Source organism: Chiroxiphia lanceolata, chromosome 12 (genome assembly GCF_009829145.1).
Source record: "Chiroxiphia lanceolata isolate bChiLan1 chromosome 12, bChiLan1.pri, whole genome shotgun sequence".
Classification (NCBI taxonomy): Eukaryota; Metazoa; Chordata; class Aves; order Passeriformes; family Pipridae; genus Chiroxiphia; species Chiroxiphia lanceolata.
In genome coordinates, this window is record NC_045648.1 from 15,259,666 (window position 1) to 15,276,023 (window position 16,358).

Below are 16,358 nucleotides of genomic sequence, written 5' to 3' on the forward strand. Positions count from 1 at the left end.
TTTCACAAGACCTGATTGAAGAGAAAGAATTATGATCCAGAATAATGACTGCAGAAGTTCCTGAAGTATCTTATTTTCCAGTGGAAAGAAAAAAAAAGAAAAGGGAACCTTCCCTAAAAAACCCAGAACACTTTATGGTGGTGATGGAATACAGTTACAAATTCTATTCTGGATAAAGCAGTAGAACCTATTCCCTGATCAGCAGTGAAATGTCTAAGCAAATAATCAAAACCAAACACAGCTCTCTTACTTTAGACATCCAAATCCTATAAAACCTCAATGAAAAGAAGCAAAGTTTTACTTTTAAAGAGACACAGCTTGTCTTTCAATCTGGCAACTGCAGCACATTTTAAAGAAATATGCACTGTGTGTCATATTTACACACACATGTAGAAATATATATACACTTATCAAATTCTTTTGAGGAAGTCTATTTGAAGTGATGAATAGCAACTGTTCCTTGTTAAATAACTCCTCAGTAAGGACTATGTACCCATTTCATTCATATTTTGATATCTTATTACATGTCTGCAGACAATATTTGCTTACTCTTACCAAAGAGTGGAGGAAAACAGAGTGGTCACAGCTAAACTAAAAGCACCACTGGGCAGGCCCCCTTTTGGAAGAGTTCAAACTGCAAAACACATTGAAAAAGCTTCAGTGCCCAGAAAAACAACCATTAGAGTGCTTTAACCAAAGTAAATAATCACAAATGCAGCCCGTGCCTGCCCTGGCTGTAAGGCACTTCAGCCTCACAAGCCCATTCCATGAAGACATTCATCAAGTCCCATTACCCTGCAACAAAGGTGAGGTGAAGGTGCAGCTGAGAGACACAAAGTGACACTGTGGAATCAGTCCAGCCATGGTAATTCAGCCTCCTCCTCAGTCTCTAAGTCTCTAGACTGATCTACCAAAGCTCAAGAAAGCAAAATATTTCCATGGAAAAAGTGGACAGGTTTTTCAGCTGAAAATCATCTTCTTGCGTGGCCAAGGAACAAGTTTTTATGGGCTCCCAGTGAAACTCAGGGTAGGTGTGTAACCTCCACTGATGCCACCACCACTGGGTTCCTGCCTCAGTGGTTTGAGAGCTTCAATCTCACATTCAAAAGTGGCTTAGGAATGAGATGTCCTAAGAAAACATCGGCTTCCTCACGGGTCAGGGTTTAAGAGCTGCCATAATACCACACAATCCCTTGAATAAAGGCAAATCTGCCCTGACTTAAGCAGCATTAGAACAATTACAATGCAAAAATGTTTTATTCCAAGTGCAGTGTACTTGATTCTCATAGCAGCTCTATGTTTCTGAACAGTTCCCTAAGGCAGAGACAGTTAGCACCAGACACTTGCACCAAGGTTCCCTTTTTCCAGGGAATCCTATGGAAAAGGCCTGGCACCAAAGAGCATGTGTCTTCTTGAAACCCAGTGTGAATAAAGCTTCCAGATCTCTTATGAAGTTTTGAAAATATCCCTAAGATTCTATTTTTTCTTGAAATAATTTTCCTGTCCCAGTGAAGTCAGCAGGTAAAAGTTAAAAGCAGAAGTAAAAACTGCATAAAACTCAGCTCTTGAGCAGAAAAATCTTCTGAAAAGGTTAATGAAGAATTCCTAGTCAGGAAAAAAAACAACCACCATTCAACTCTCAGGTTGTTACAAGACAAAGCAACACTTAAGTTCAAAATGATCTGGACACTCTTCAGGTTAATGAAGAAAAGATCCAAATATAATTAGAGTTTAGGTTCACCAATTGAGTGAGAAAAAGCACATACTCAATGCTGTATTTTCATTCCCCCTCCAAGTAAGATCTCCCCTTACAGGTGGTGGCCACAGGATGTTGCATTACGAGGCAGAACAGCTGGATTTGAGATTGTCAACTCTCAAATTTTATCACACATCTCAGGATACTTGTTATTTTTCCTTAAATCCCAGTGTCTTATGTCATATGATTATCTGAGTAACACAGTTTTTATTGGAGAAAATATACAGCACCCTCTATATGAGGAAAATGTTAAAAGGCTCAAAACCAGAAGGCAAATAAAGAATGCAAAGCACATTATTTTTACAAGTAGGTTTATGAGCAGCAGAAGTGGTGAAGCCTGGTTTTCTATGGTTTTTTGTCTTTGTGGTTCATTCTCTGATGTTTAACAAGGTGCAAACCCAGATTAAGTTCTTCCCATGGCTGTGCCTTTCTAAAAACTTTTTCCCAATTCAGATCCCATAGAGTCTAAAAAGGAGTTTGGGCTCTTTCTACAGTTTTTCCCATCTACATTTCTACCACAGGTGGGGGGCGAGAGAGATTTTCATTATGTGATCAAGTTTCTCAAATAATACTGATAAAAAAAATCTCTTTAAAAGCAAACTAATTACCAAGTATTCAATTAAGTCAGTATAAATTCACAAAATATAAAAAATCCCAACACATACAATATCTGTGAGCAAACAAGTATTAAGTATTTTCAATGCTGGGAGTAAAACCTCTCATGTCCCAAGCACTTTATTTTTAAAATTAATGTTTTCCACATACATGTTCTGTTTTACATTCTGACTGGCTCTATTTTATGCTAGTGGTGGATTGGCTACAGGGACAACAGGATACATGGCAAAGCAACAGCTGCTGTAATGCAGTACAGCCTTTGTACAAAGCAAATGAGCATTTAAAATAAGGTATGTGGTCAAAAAAGATAACACTTGCAACACTTGCTTACTGTTGGATAGATTTCTCTTGTAAGAAAGTCATGCTTACACACCACTTTTGAGTAGACACAGAAGAATTAGCAAAGCTATTCCTTTATTAAAAGGGAAAATAAGTGATTTTAAGACCCTTGGTGATTGCTTTTCAGAGTGTATTTCCAAGGAGTCTGCAGGAGAATGAGCTGTCTGCAAGGCCTCTCTCCCTTATCGAGGTTATTTGGACTTGAGCAGCAGGAACACAAATGGTTGGGAGAGCAGGACAGGTAAGAAAGGGAGAAACACAGACACACAAAGTGTGTGATCACCAGGTTTCCTCAGGGAGGCAGATTTAAGAAGCCAATGAAACTCTTAAATGAAAGAAGATACCAGTTACACCAATTTTAGGGCAAACAGACCATTCCTTTGGAAGGAATATGCTGCTCCTTCTCACCTATACAATAAACCAGTAAAGGAAAGTTCTAACCAAAAACTTTGCAGACTCCCTCACGTCCCGTGGCAACTGAACACACAGTATTTACTGCTGAAAAGTTTTAGCACTTCAAAATACATGTTAAGTCGAAGTAAAAAACCCACACCCTTATGTTATACTGAACTAAAGAAAAAAGGTTAAAGTTTTAAAAATATTGTAATGCCTACGCACCATTCAATTCCATGCCAAATTAAGGAAAAAAAAATGTATTCTCAATATACATATATTCACAGAAAACCCTAAGTTTTACTTCTGAATTTAAGGATCTATTAAGTTTGATGAAAACAGAAATTTCTTACTGTGATTCTCTTCATATCTAGCTGTCGGAGCTGCATCATATGATGGAGAACAGTGTGTTTGTACCATGTCTCCTGAGCTATGGGATTGCCATCAAGGGTGATATCTGACAAAGATGAGGAATCAGCAAGGCACAGAATATCCTCAAAACTGCAACCAAAAAAGTTTAAAGTTTTAATGTCATAGAGCAAGAATAATTTTGAGATGGAAGATTTTATTTCTTAAGGATAGAACAAATATTTACTGGTACTGAAAACCCCCACCCATCAATACTGTGTATGATAAATCCAATTATAAGTATTCTGAAATACCAACAGCTGCTGCTGTTAAATTTCTTTCTCTCTTCATATACAAATAAAAAGAGATGCAGAATAAGGAGAACTTGTTAACTATGGAAGCACAGTTTCATCAGACCCCCCTCTAAAATACGATACATATCAACCCATATTCCCCAAAAAAATAATACAAGGTGTATTTGCCATCCAAGGCAGCATGAAAAATATGGAAAATACAAGGAGAAAAGCCCACTACAAACACCACAGAATGATCCTTGGTGTTTGCAACATGATTAATACTGGAAATAAAACAACTACAAAAGCATATTATCTTCAAAACAGATCAGGACATTGTTCTGAGTTCAGTCTACAAACAACACCAACTTGGCTTCTTAGACAACACTGGGCTTTATTACCTGCCAGTACAAAACTGGCTTGTGTAAAATTTAGAAATTTTACATTTAGAAATGTATAGCCTGTGTCATGGTCCTTTCACTGATGATGGAATGTGAAAAGAAAGCAGCTCAGAGAAATAGTATTTTCAAACGACAGAGAACTATTTAACTGGATTTAAAAAAGGCTGCACAGTTGTGGCAATAAGTAAGACTCTCCAACACCTTTTAAGAAATTGATTTCAATGTATAAATGTACAACTGTGCACCCAGCCTTGTGCACTTTGGCCTTCAAAAGTCAAGTCTGCCACAAGCCAAGTCAAACCTTAAGTACACCCTGAACTCGGGGATCAGAAACCATACACAGTGAAGAGGTTCACACTGCAGACTGTCACTGAATAAAGTGACAATTGCTTTTATCATGCAATTATCAGGAGGCAAGGAGTTTCTGCATGATACCCCTGGTGAACACAGCAGAAGAATGACAGAATAAAGAGGAAGATACTCTCCCCTTTGTGCTCAGGGTATGAGAACAACCTAAAAACAGACAGAAAATTAACTATGTCCAGATTGTGCTGAAGGCAGTGAGGGTGCTGAGCATATCTGAAGAACTGGGTGTTCTGTACATGTGGTTAAGTTTGATTATCATTTTCTGCTTCTTTTTGGGACCCAGTTTCCTCTCCAGAAAACAACTCCTGGAACCACATTTTTGGAAGATTAGGTTGACATATTACTTAAAATACGTACTCAACATGTCCTGAAGATAAAAGATATTCTTCCCAAATAACACAGAACTTAGTAAAGCAAACTTGTAAACACGTCAGAATAAAATAATTGAATTTCCATTGAACAAGAAGAGATTTTGCTTGACAAACGTGAAAATTTCTGGTCTTCACAATTATTTAAAAATTTAAATATATTTAAAAGCATTAAATATATTTATTCCAAGTACTTCCCACTAAACATTTAACCAAACTGTACTTCTGCCATTACATATGACTTACAGATTTTTATTAAAAACAATTTCTTCAGGAAGGGACAGGAAAGTTGAAAGCTTGCTAGCGTTTTCAAGACCTTCCACTTACACATACTGCTGTGCTTTGAAATTCTCACTGCTTCAACACAGCAGAACATTCATTCTGGAGCTAAAACAGATGTGCTTGGTTTATCCTACTTTTAGCTGCCCTATAGGCAGCTCAGTTTTAGAAAGAAGCACTAGTGAAAAATTACCATTTTCACATCTTTGCATACACATATAAAAAACCAGAGCTTTAGAAACTCCATGTAGAAAACTCAATATGCTGTACTTGTCACAGTGGTATCCCAACCCTAAACCAAGTAAAGCTTTCGTGTGATACACTCACCAAGCAGATCACACACTTTACACCCAAGCTGCTGTCTGTTCCCAGCACACAGACTGCTGTGACATGGCCACGTGGTGACCACCCTGAGGGAATCAGAGGCCACTCTCAGTGCTCTCTGCAGCCTCTGTTCACCACAAAGGAGTCTTTAACCTGCTGGTGAAACACAAAGCAGCTTGTGGATGATGCTGTTTCAGACTGACTCAGTCAGTCTTCTCAAGTGAAATGTCTGATTTCCCTTTCCAAAAGACCTTCTCCTGCAGCAGTCCCACCAAACTTATGGCAACCATCTCTCCTTCCTGTCCTTCTTTCCTCTTAGATAAAATGTTTTTGCTACAACGGTAGTTTCAGCAACACAGAAACAAGGTGTGAATTTGGGTTAAACTATCAAAAAGTGTTTTCTGGAAATCTTTTCAGAATAGAGCGGTTTTACATCTTGTGTTCATGCTCAGAGTCCTGCATCCAATTCTCCCCCTGCCAGAGGGGATGCAAACCCACTTCTCCTGCCTCATATGAGAACGTGGCAATTACTAAACAGCAGAGCCTTCTGGAGTGTTGTAAGCTCAACCTCTGACACACATTTACACATAAGACACAGGAACACTTATCCTCTGCTTTTTAAAAGCATGTTCCATAAAGGAGAAAAGCTCTGAAATAGAGAAGGAAGGCAACATATTCACTACAGTCTCATAAAACACCTGAGAGGGAACTGTATGTTCAAAAAACATTCAGTCAAAGAGGAAAACTTGGATTTTTCCATATTTCTAACCACCAAACTACCGATGAAAACAGGTGTTACCACAGCCAACCTTTCATTCCCCTTGCACTGCTTTTGTTCAAGCATTTAACAACCTATTTATAAATTTTCATTCTGCTGAGAAAAAAAGGTATGGTCCTGTTTTTATGAGGCTAAGAACGTTCCTTCTCTCGGGTTTCCGAGTCAGCAACCAAATGAAGAACAACTATTACATGAGCTTGTATTCACCTCTTCCCCTATGGCCAGACAAGATGCTTGCTAAATGAAAAAGCCAACATAGTGCTGACCTGGACAGCAACTAACAGTGACAGTATGTATTTTGTTTTCAAGACTAAAAAATGGTCTTTCCCAGTGTCACATCTGAAAATATGAGCACTAACCCTCTTTCTGAATCCCAGTGGCATATCTGAAAAAGTTTCTGCAACCTTTTCCCTGTACCACAAGACAAATTCAAAATGGGATATCTCCCCCTTCTTTATAAGGGGTATATATAATTCTGGATATATATATGTATTACCTTCAGCCATCAGCTATGAACACCTTCAGTTTGTAACTGCTAAGCATTTTTGGGCTGAAGTCAAAACCAGGACTTCTTTGTTTCAGAGCAGCATCAACTCCTACAGCATTTGGTTTTCACTTCCATTATCTTGCCAATACATCCTTTTTTACTTGACTGCTCTGCAGAGAAGCAGCAGGATTCTCAGCCCTCCTCTGAGGGTGAGGTAAAAAAAACATGGTGATTCAACCCATGATAGATTCTCATGCTTAAAATAGTGACAATTTTAAATGGCATTCCCGAGTCTTCTGCTGAAATATTAATTCAATATGTCAGTGTGTGTCAATGTAAGACTCAGGGATTTTTGCTGACACACAAAAACAGGAACAAGAAAAACTTTCCGTGGAAGCATTGCCTGAAAAATGCTATTTTTTAAAAAGGAGCATTAATAAAATATTTTCATGAAACTGTAACAAACATATTCAAGTTTTGGCAATTTTTTTTGTTTTGTTTCCATTTCCAGGTTTTTTTCTATGCACCTACAGATAAATGAATGAGAGTATTTGTGCACCAACTTGCTTGTCAAAGAAAATTCAGTTGTATAGACGTGGTTGTTTCTATGGAAAATAATTTTTCATTTTACCACATGGCACACATTAAACTCAAAAGCACACAAAATCATTTAAAAGGGGTGTAAGAGTGTTCAGATGGAGCACAGCAATTCACAAGTATTATGGTTACATAGAACTTCTTCAGTCAGTTCAAACAGTATCAAGCCAAGCATCAAAAACAGACAGTCAAGAAGATCTTGTATATTTAATCATTTTCCTGCTTGAAGACAGATCTACTACATAACTCAAAATCAGGAATTAATGGAGGTTTTAGCCTTCAGAACTGCAATATGTAATAGAAGTTTGCTATTTAAAAAATCCAAGCTAAATCTGTTCAAAAGAAATTTTTAATTTGTTTGTTTTAAAATAATGACTAGTAAACCAAGAGTTAAACTTATCCATCCACCTATCTACCCACATATCTGTACAAAATTTATAGAAGAGCAAAGTCTTTCGTTTAACTTTAAGGGTTTTTTATACCTATTCCAACTGCAAATTAAAACTAAATTATGTATTTGCACACATGTTCTAAATAAATATTTCTAGCTTACATGAAAACTGAGTTGAATTATTAATAGTTCAACTGAAGCCCCAATAAATAAATAACAAAAATTATGATACAGGACCAAGAAGCAAGCTACTGATCACATGAACTTGGAGAAATCTACTTTCAAAACCTCACAGAAAAAACCAGAATATTTTCCCTTCTTTGAACACAGTGAAAATACCAGGAATTTGCATAAAACAATTTGAGAAAGGAGTCAGAAAGAGACACAAAATATACCAAGTATATAAAAAGACAGGGAAATTGCAGTGACTGCAGTGATGCTCCCTGACAGCAAGGGAGCCAGTTACTGCAGTCCCCTCCTTGTTCCTGCCAACCTGAGACCTTTTTTTAGAAAACCAGAAACAAAAGGCAAGTCTCAATTCTGGAAATTATTCAAGAGAAGCAAAATGCTAAACCCTCCTCTTCATTATGCCAATTTAAAACATAAGATAAAAAGGCTAGGCTAATTAACTAAAGGAAGAGCATATTAAAGATCCCTGCAGTTCATCTTTGAATTTTTTTTTACATGCTTAATAGCCATGAGTATTTAAGAAGATGTACTGCACTCGTACTTTAAGAGCCTAAGGAACACAGACAAGTAGGTTGGAGCTGTCTGCAAAAAACATAATGCAGGTCAGCATAAAATGTTTGAGTAGCTGTTACAATAAAAGCCCACACTAAGTACAACATTTTACAGGGAGAGCAGATAGCACAAGAACAGCATGGCATTTCCAGTAATTAGAACGTGAAGCCTCTTTCCCCTACCCCACATTCAATTATTTGATTCTAAACAAAGAAAGCTGCTGGTGATCAAGGGATTAAAAAAAAGGACATACCAAACTGAAGATAATGCAGGCACTTTTTTTTGTTTAAATACTGGCATGAGTATAAAGGCAGACTCGAAAAATGCATTAATATGAAAAGGCACAGAAGACAAACAGTTCTATTTATAACAAAATGCTCTTAGTTACTTGAAACTATAGAAGACCTGCTTTGTGAGCTGAGCTGTTCTGCTTCTGCATCTGGTCTGAAAGGGAACCATGAATATACCTTTCAGACTTTATTAATATATGGACAAGTAAAATACAAGCATGAAATAATCTCCCCATTGTAAGCAGAATCTGACTCAGCAGTTTGTGTAACTCCATAAATACAGGGATGGTATTTTAGGCATAATTTGTACCTTGCATAATGTTGCTCTAATAGATATCTAGGTTAACAGTAAAACAACAGATTCACAAAACCACGTCTAATTTTGACCCCTATAAACAGTATGATCATTTTTAAATTAAAAATACATGTTTCTTGGTGCAATACTCATAGTACAACTACATTTAAATGCAAAGGGTTTAAAGAATTTTCATGTTTAAATTAGAAAATACACAATGGCTTGGTTATGTTATCTGATACATTAGGGGGGAGAAGAAAAGCATCTTTACTCACAGTGTTTGAATTTTAACTGTAATGAAAGCTCCAATAGGATATTTCAAATTACTGATAGGAAGCAAACTACTATTTCCCTTACCTAGATATATTGTTGAAGCTGAGGAAGAGACGCTGGAGACAGGGCAAAGTATCCACATCTTTCTAGAAGGAAGAGATAGAGGCACAAATTCAGTAGCTGAAGTAGCTTTTGAACCTCTCTACCTGGCCTGATGAGACACTTTCATTTCTGGATGCCATAACCTTGCTGCAACATGGATTTCTGTTGAAGGTGCAGCTCCATCTCTCCCCAGTGCAGACTGCAAGGGAGTGTTTCAGTGCAGATCCCCACTCTGCAGAACACGCTGCATCACTTGCAAAGCAAATGATGTTAAAAGAAAAAGAAGATAGGGCTGCTGCTGCTTTTTGAACAGGCTTTTGGGAAACAAGCCAAGGTGCTGTCTCAGCACTTAAGCTGCAGGATAAACACGCTAAAAAAAAAAAAAAAAAAAGGAAAGAAAAAAAAGAAAAAAAAAGAAAAAGGTTTGCTGAAATAAGGTTTTTGAAGTGCAATACAGCAGTGCAAGAAGCACCATCAAACAGCAGTGACTCTTCTGCTGGAGAATGATCTGAAGGACTCTGTCACCTTTACAACCTCTACAATTAACATTTTCAAAAAGGAATGAGCTTCCAGAATAAGCAACTGTAAATTTAACATATGCCACTAAAGACCTTTGCAGAAAACCTCTAAACAGCAAATAGCTCAAATATTAGTAAGATGAAACGTATCAAGTAAGATCATTTAACATATCAAGTAACTTCATTTGTGAAATATAAATCCATAACAGACAGACAGCACAGTGTGCAGTGACTCACAAACCATTCAGCCTGCACACCTAACTCCTCTGTTCCAAGCCAGCATCTCCTTACCCTGCTTGAAGCCAGGGGACACAAAGCTCAGAAATGGAAAGGAGCATCAGAGCTCACTGCCTTGATTTTGGCCACACAATCAAATCTAGAGCTCTTCCTCCCTCCATCAGATTTGTGACACGTCTACAGAGCATTCCAGAACCAGTTCATTCCAACCAAACAGGTGAACAAAGGCAGCTCTAAACAAACCACAGAGCTGCTATTACTGAAATGTGAGCTACCAAGGGCTGCTGAGAGTCCCTGCTGGGTACAGTGAGCAGGGCTTACGTGGTCAAGTCTGCAAAACTCCTGCTTAGAGCTCCTCTGAATCCTCCCAGGTCAGACCATGGAAAGCTGGAGTTCACAAGAGAATTATATCTGGACATCCCCTCTGTCCCTAAGGCTACTTAGTGCTGATGCCTAAAGGGGTGGGCACACATGAAATCAGTGGATATACACATGAAGACAGGCATTATAGGGTCGCACATAATAATTCTTTAGCAGCAATGATTTCAACTAATCACTGGAGAAGACAAATTGCCATAACTAAAATTATATGTTACTGCCCTGTAAAATATGTTGGAAGTCTCACAGGTGTGACAGCAAACACTAAGCAGGATTATTAAAAAAAAAAAAAAGCTTCCAGCTACTTCAGGTTTGATACTAAGTCTTATAGGGCAGTGGACATAGAGGGCAGGATCTCTTTTATGAAAAGATGGTGAACACCTTGAGCAGTCCTCCTTCAAGTCTAAGATCAAGCTGCAGGTGACAAAATCCAAAATTCTAAACTTTTAATACCTCAAAGCAAAGAAGCAGATCAGTTTTTCAAAGAAACAGTGTCCCTAATTCACAACAGGAAAATAAAGAGTTATTTCATAGCTCATGGTACGTATAGATTCGTGCTTTTAATGCCATACAAGTTATAAATAAATATTGTTTTATTTTAAAAGGCTCTTGTTCAAAGAATATACTTGCCATACCTGAACTACAACTCAAATTGCGGAGTGAAAAACTTTATTTTTAGAACATGAAGACTTCCAGTGCTGAACTTGAACTGGGAAATTCTGCTTTTATGATCAATACCTCTTTTCTCTGCATTTGCCCCAGAAACATTCTTAAGATCATGAAATTTAAGATGATCTGACTGCTTACCTAAACTACAGAAATTAGGACTGTTTCTAGAAAACAAAATTGTGAGGAAGAAAAGTGTCTAAATTTGTATGCAGACCACAAATCTGCTCCAGAAACTCTTTTTACCCCCCTGCTAGAGAAACATCATGAGCTTTCAAAATTTGAAGCACTACAAGTCATCATAGAATCATTGCAAAGTTTGGGTTGGAAGGGATCTTTAAAGGCCACCCAAGTCCAGCCTCCCTGATCACATTTAAAGACAATAACACCAAAAATTAATTTCCCTTTTTTTCACCTTTATGTTGTGAACTGAAGTACTGCAGGAGAAAAACGTGAGTGACACAGCACAGGAAAACACAAGATTTCACAAATCTGAAATGCTGATATGGTTTAAACAAGTTATAGTGCATTTTGTCAAAATCAAAGAAAAGGGGAAAAAAAGGAAAAATGAAAGAGTTTTGCTCCTTACTATAGCAGAGACTTGATTATGACGAAGGTTGAGCTCTGTGAGGGAATCCAGTCCATTCAGATTTTCTACAATTGTCAGTAAGTTTCTGGCAAGGTTTAACACCCTCAGTTCACTCAAATGACCGATGTTTTCTATTTTAGTAATCTGTGAAAGAGATATGACAAACATGCTCACTGTGGTTTACATGCATATACAACAGATACACATTGCACATACTTTTTGTAAAAAAAGTAAACATGAACAATCGAGTTAATGCAACAGTGTGCTTGTGTATTTTTATAAACCATGACACTCATACCCAACAGCTGAAAACAAGTTACAGTCTGCCAGAAACTCAGAATGAGTATTCACTAATACCCTTCTGGCCATGCTGCAGTAAGCCTCAGTCAACATTTCCTTCCTGCCATCAGAAATCAGGTTACTTCAGCTGTGCTGCTCTGTAGCAGCAACCTCAAAGACACCATAAAACCAAGACAACGCTGATGATACCAAGGTACGTCGAAATGAGGAAATTTTGTGCATGGTTCATCCTTAATTTGTCTGCAAAGACAAACAAACAAATCTCCTGGTGCCTATGCTGCAAGAATAAGCAGCATCTTACCTTCCTACCATCACAGAACTCTGCACCAATTTCCCTTCATGACTCTTAAACTCAGCAGCAGCACTCACAGCTCTATCTACAGGGGCTCCACAGACAGATTTTGCAGCAGGTCATGAGGACAGGAACCTGCTGTGAGGAAGGGGTCAGTAGCACCCACAGCCTCTGAAGAAGAAAACAACCCTTTGAAATTACAACTTCCAAGGAAGTTTTATGAGCAGGTAATCACTGGGATCAGAAAGATATACTCAAAAGTTAGGAAAGAAGCAGCAGCATCCTTAGTTTGGATACACAGCACATCTGCTTGACAGTCCTCAGCACTTCAGCAACTCATGTCTTCCTGTGATTAGAAAATGCAGGCATCAAACAAAGAGACTGAGCTACAGTAAACAGGCAGCTGCCAGAGGTTTGCTTTTATACTTTATACCCTATTCTAAAGATTCAGGTGACAATGAAAAAAAAAAGTCATAAAAAAAGTAAAAGTAGCTAATGACCCTTAATTTTATGTTTAACTTCTGGAAAAACAATTGTGTTTTACAAAGGCATTGATTACTGCTCTGGTGACACAACATGGGTTAGTATCCCTCAGTGATCCACACAAGGCTGTCTATGCAGGTATTTATTCCTCACAGTGGTCTGTCCTGCAGCACCCATGCAGACACTTATGCCTGAGTTGCATACACAGAGAAGGGGAAGCACAGCCACTGCACGGGGTTTGAGTTGGTAATTTTCATGTATGCACCCATATATAAGTCTGTGGCATATGACTGGAATATGCTGCTATAAACAGTACTTCAGCAATTTTTCTATTAAAAAATACACCAAAGTAGATACCAAGACCAAAATTAAATAACATCCTAAACCTGCTTTTGATTCAAGTGCTAATTAAACTGTCCACTTACGTGCATTTTATGCAGGGGAAAAAAATTGTCAGGATACAAAAATATTACAGCAAGAGGAACAGAAAATGCCACCATTTAGAAGAATATATTTAGACAAAAAAAACTTGTAAAAGCAACGCTGAGAGCAGATGGCTGGCATGAAGAGCACAGACCTCTGCAGATATCTGCTTAGCCAGAATTACTGCATGACACAGGGTGGAATATTAATCCTGGCATTTTACTGCTACTGCAAAGATAATGATTTCATCAGCAATGTACAGAGATACTCTCACACTTTGCTAAGTTTCCAGATTAACTCTACTGGATTTCCTGTTTCAATTATTCATGCCCACATGAAGGGACACCAGCTTCTCATATGTACTATTAGATATGGAATAATACAAGTTATTATCACCTTCTTTTGGATGATTCAAGTAATACTTTGATAATACTGTAAAGAAATTATATCTATGACTATTTTCTATTAATTATAAATAAAAAAGGATTGTTAACCATTTCTATTTGCCTTTTCAAGTACACAAGTCAAAGACTACTTGTAAACACTGAACAAAACCACTATTCTGTTTTCTTGTTTGCTTGTACCTTTGAATACTTTGCTATGAAACAGAGCTCAGAAGGTTTTTTTTTCCCAATAATCACTCATTAATAATTAAATTGCACAAATAATTAAATGCACAAAAGTTGCATCTTTTAAAAAACATTCCCGAGATTACTAAAAAGAAGTTCACGTCTGTAAACAATCACGTTGCGTTATTTGTCCTTTTACTTATATCTTGAAATTTTGGCAAGAAAAGTAACTCACAGAACAAGAAATTACTCCAATGACTTTTTACACTTCAAGCATTCTAGAATAAAATTCCTGTGTAGGGTCCCTGAATGATGCAGTATCCTGTGTCCCTACTAGTGTGTTAATCATAGAAAGAGAGTATCTGCGTGAAAATTCAATTAGTGGTACTAAAATGCTGTATTCTTACAAACTTTTACTGGGCAGTATTAGGATCAAGAGCCTTAATAAATCATGTAGAAACACAGGCAAAGAGTAGTTGTATGACAAAAGAATTCGTATTTTGTCATTTTTGTAAAGCATGTGCATTAAGTGCAGTATTTCATTAGACATAACACCGGGGCGTTTTTAACTTTCTTTTGGCCACTTATTACATGAAGAGCTTTTTTTAAGTATAATGCATTTAAAAACTTGATTTGAAAAAGAAAAAAGAAAAAAAATCATATAAGGTTTATCATTTAGCATTGTGGAATACTATACCTCAAAGTTTTAAAGTTCATCCAGTTCCCAGTATATTTCTCACTTGGCAGGACAAGTCTCAAAGTTCTGAGCAAACCATATCATCCAAAGAACCCAGTATCCAAATAAACCAGAATACTTTCCCAAAAGTCAACAAAAGTGAAATTTTTCTCCTTCTCTTTTTCCTCACCTCCAACCTTTTGGAAACATTACATCTTTAGAAGTTTCCCAATCTGCATTCCATCTGCAGGACTGATTTACAATCCTAGAGAGAGGAAGAGAGGGACTAAGACTAAAACATGAATCCAGCTTGCCTCTTAACTGCTACTACTCCATGAACATTAACAAGAGTAAGTAAGTTCTAGCTAGGCTCTAGAACTATTTTTGATAAATAAAATTAGTAATATTCATATTCTGGACACATCCTATTTGAGTATTTATATTCCACATCAGCTAGAACAGAGTTAGTTTTCTTCTCAATAGCTGTTACAGTGCTTGTTTAGATTTAGTGCAAGAATTATGCTGGCAACATGCTGATGTTTCAGTTATTCTAAGCAGTGCTTTCCCTAAGTTAAGGACTTCCAGTGTCTCATGCTCTGCCAAGGAGCAGGGGCACGAGTCGTGAGGGCACAGCCAGGAGAGCTGAGCTGAACTGGCCAAAGGGACACTCCATGCCATGGAACACTCGGTGCATAAACTGAGGGGACTTGGCCAGGAACTGCCAGTTGCCTGTTGTGGACAGGCTGGGCATTGGTCAGGACGTGGGGAGCAGCTGCACTGCTCACCTCTTCTTTCTCCTGGGTTTTATTCATCTTTCTCCTTTTCATTACAATTACTGTTATTATCTTTAGAATTGGATTTTAATTTGATTCGATTAAACTGTTCTTACCTCAACACACAGGTCTCACCTGTTTTTCTGATTCCTCTCCCTGTCCAACTGCAGGGAGGGGTGGTGGTGGTGAGCCAGGGGCTGCTGGTATTTAGGTGCTGGCTGGGATTAAACCACAACAGCCTACTCAGAGTGCCCACTGAGATCTCTCATCTTACATAGAACTACTGTGTATAATGAAAACAGCTAACATCTTTTGATAGCCTAATTTATTTCCAATACTTTACTATAACTTGGACACAAGGTCATTGTTCAATGATCATCTGGGATCACTGGGAACATAGAAATGATTCTGTGCATAATTAACAATGCTCAATGATTGTTGTCCTTCTGTAGAACACCACTGAGGTAAGGCTGGCTCTAATTTTACTGATCTGTTTTTTAAATTGTTACATTCTGGAACACTGGAAACCATATTCTGAAGTTCTCACAGCCAATTCTGCTGTTGAAATCTGTTCTTCAAAAATTTACAATGTAGAAGAAATACCTCTTAAGATAGACTAAGAAGGCTGCCCCAAATAAAAATACTACACATTTAAATAGAGTTAAAAGAGCCCCTTATTCACTGTTACATAAGCAAACAACAATAACAAAGAACAGCCTTCAAACAGGGCACTAATACACTAAGCAGATACATCTGCATTTCTTCCCTTCATTATGCCTTCAAAAAGAACTAATACTATGTACAGCAGTACATACTGTTTCAAATTTTGCATTTCTCAAAGACAGGAAAAAAGAATCTAAATGGGATAACTTGCACATCTTTAAACTGGAAAGGAACAAAAAGGTAATTTATTAATAGAAATGAAGTTCGTAGTTTTAATTAGGTCTTTCCATGAAAAAAATATAATAAATCTATCAAAAAAAAATGCAAAAAACCCCCAATTCCATTTTTTAACATT

The 16,358-nt window shown here is 37.5% G+C and overlaps 1 protein-coding gene across 3 annotated transcripts in view; it reads right to left on the reverse strand.

Moving 5' to 3' along the window:
- The window catches only part of LRRC49 (leucine rich repeat containing 49), a 42,206-nt gene that overhangs the window by 18,431 nt on the left and 7,417 nt on the right, over positions 1-16,358 (reverse strand). For 2 of the 3 annotated variants that reach the window (XM_032699688.1, XM_032699690.1), the window contains 3 exons: positions 11,825-11,968; positions 9,419-9,480; positions 3,457-3,604 (listed from right to left, as the gene is read on the reverse strand). In XM_032699688.1, the coding sequence (XP_032555579.1) occupies positions 3,457-3,604; positions 9,419-9,480; positions 11,825-11,968 (354 nt within the window). The remainder of the gene's footprint in view (positions 1-3,456; positions 3,605-9,418; positions 9,481-11,824; positions 11,969-16,358) is intronic. The other variant, XM_032699689.1, reaches the window with a different exon arrangement.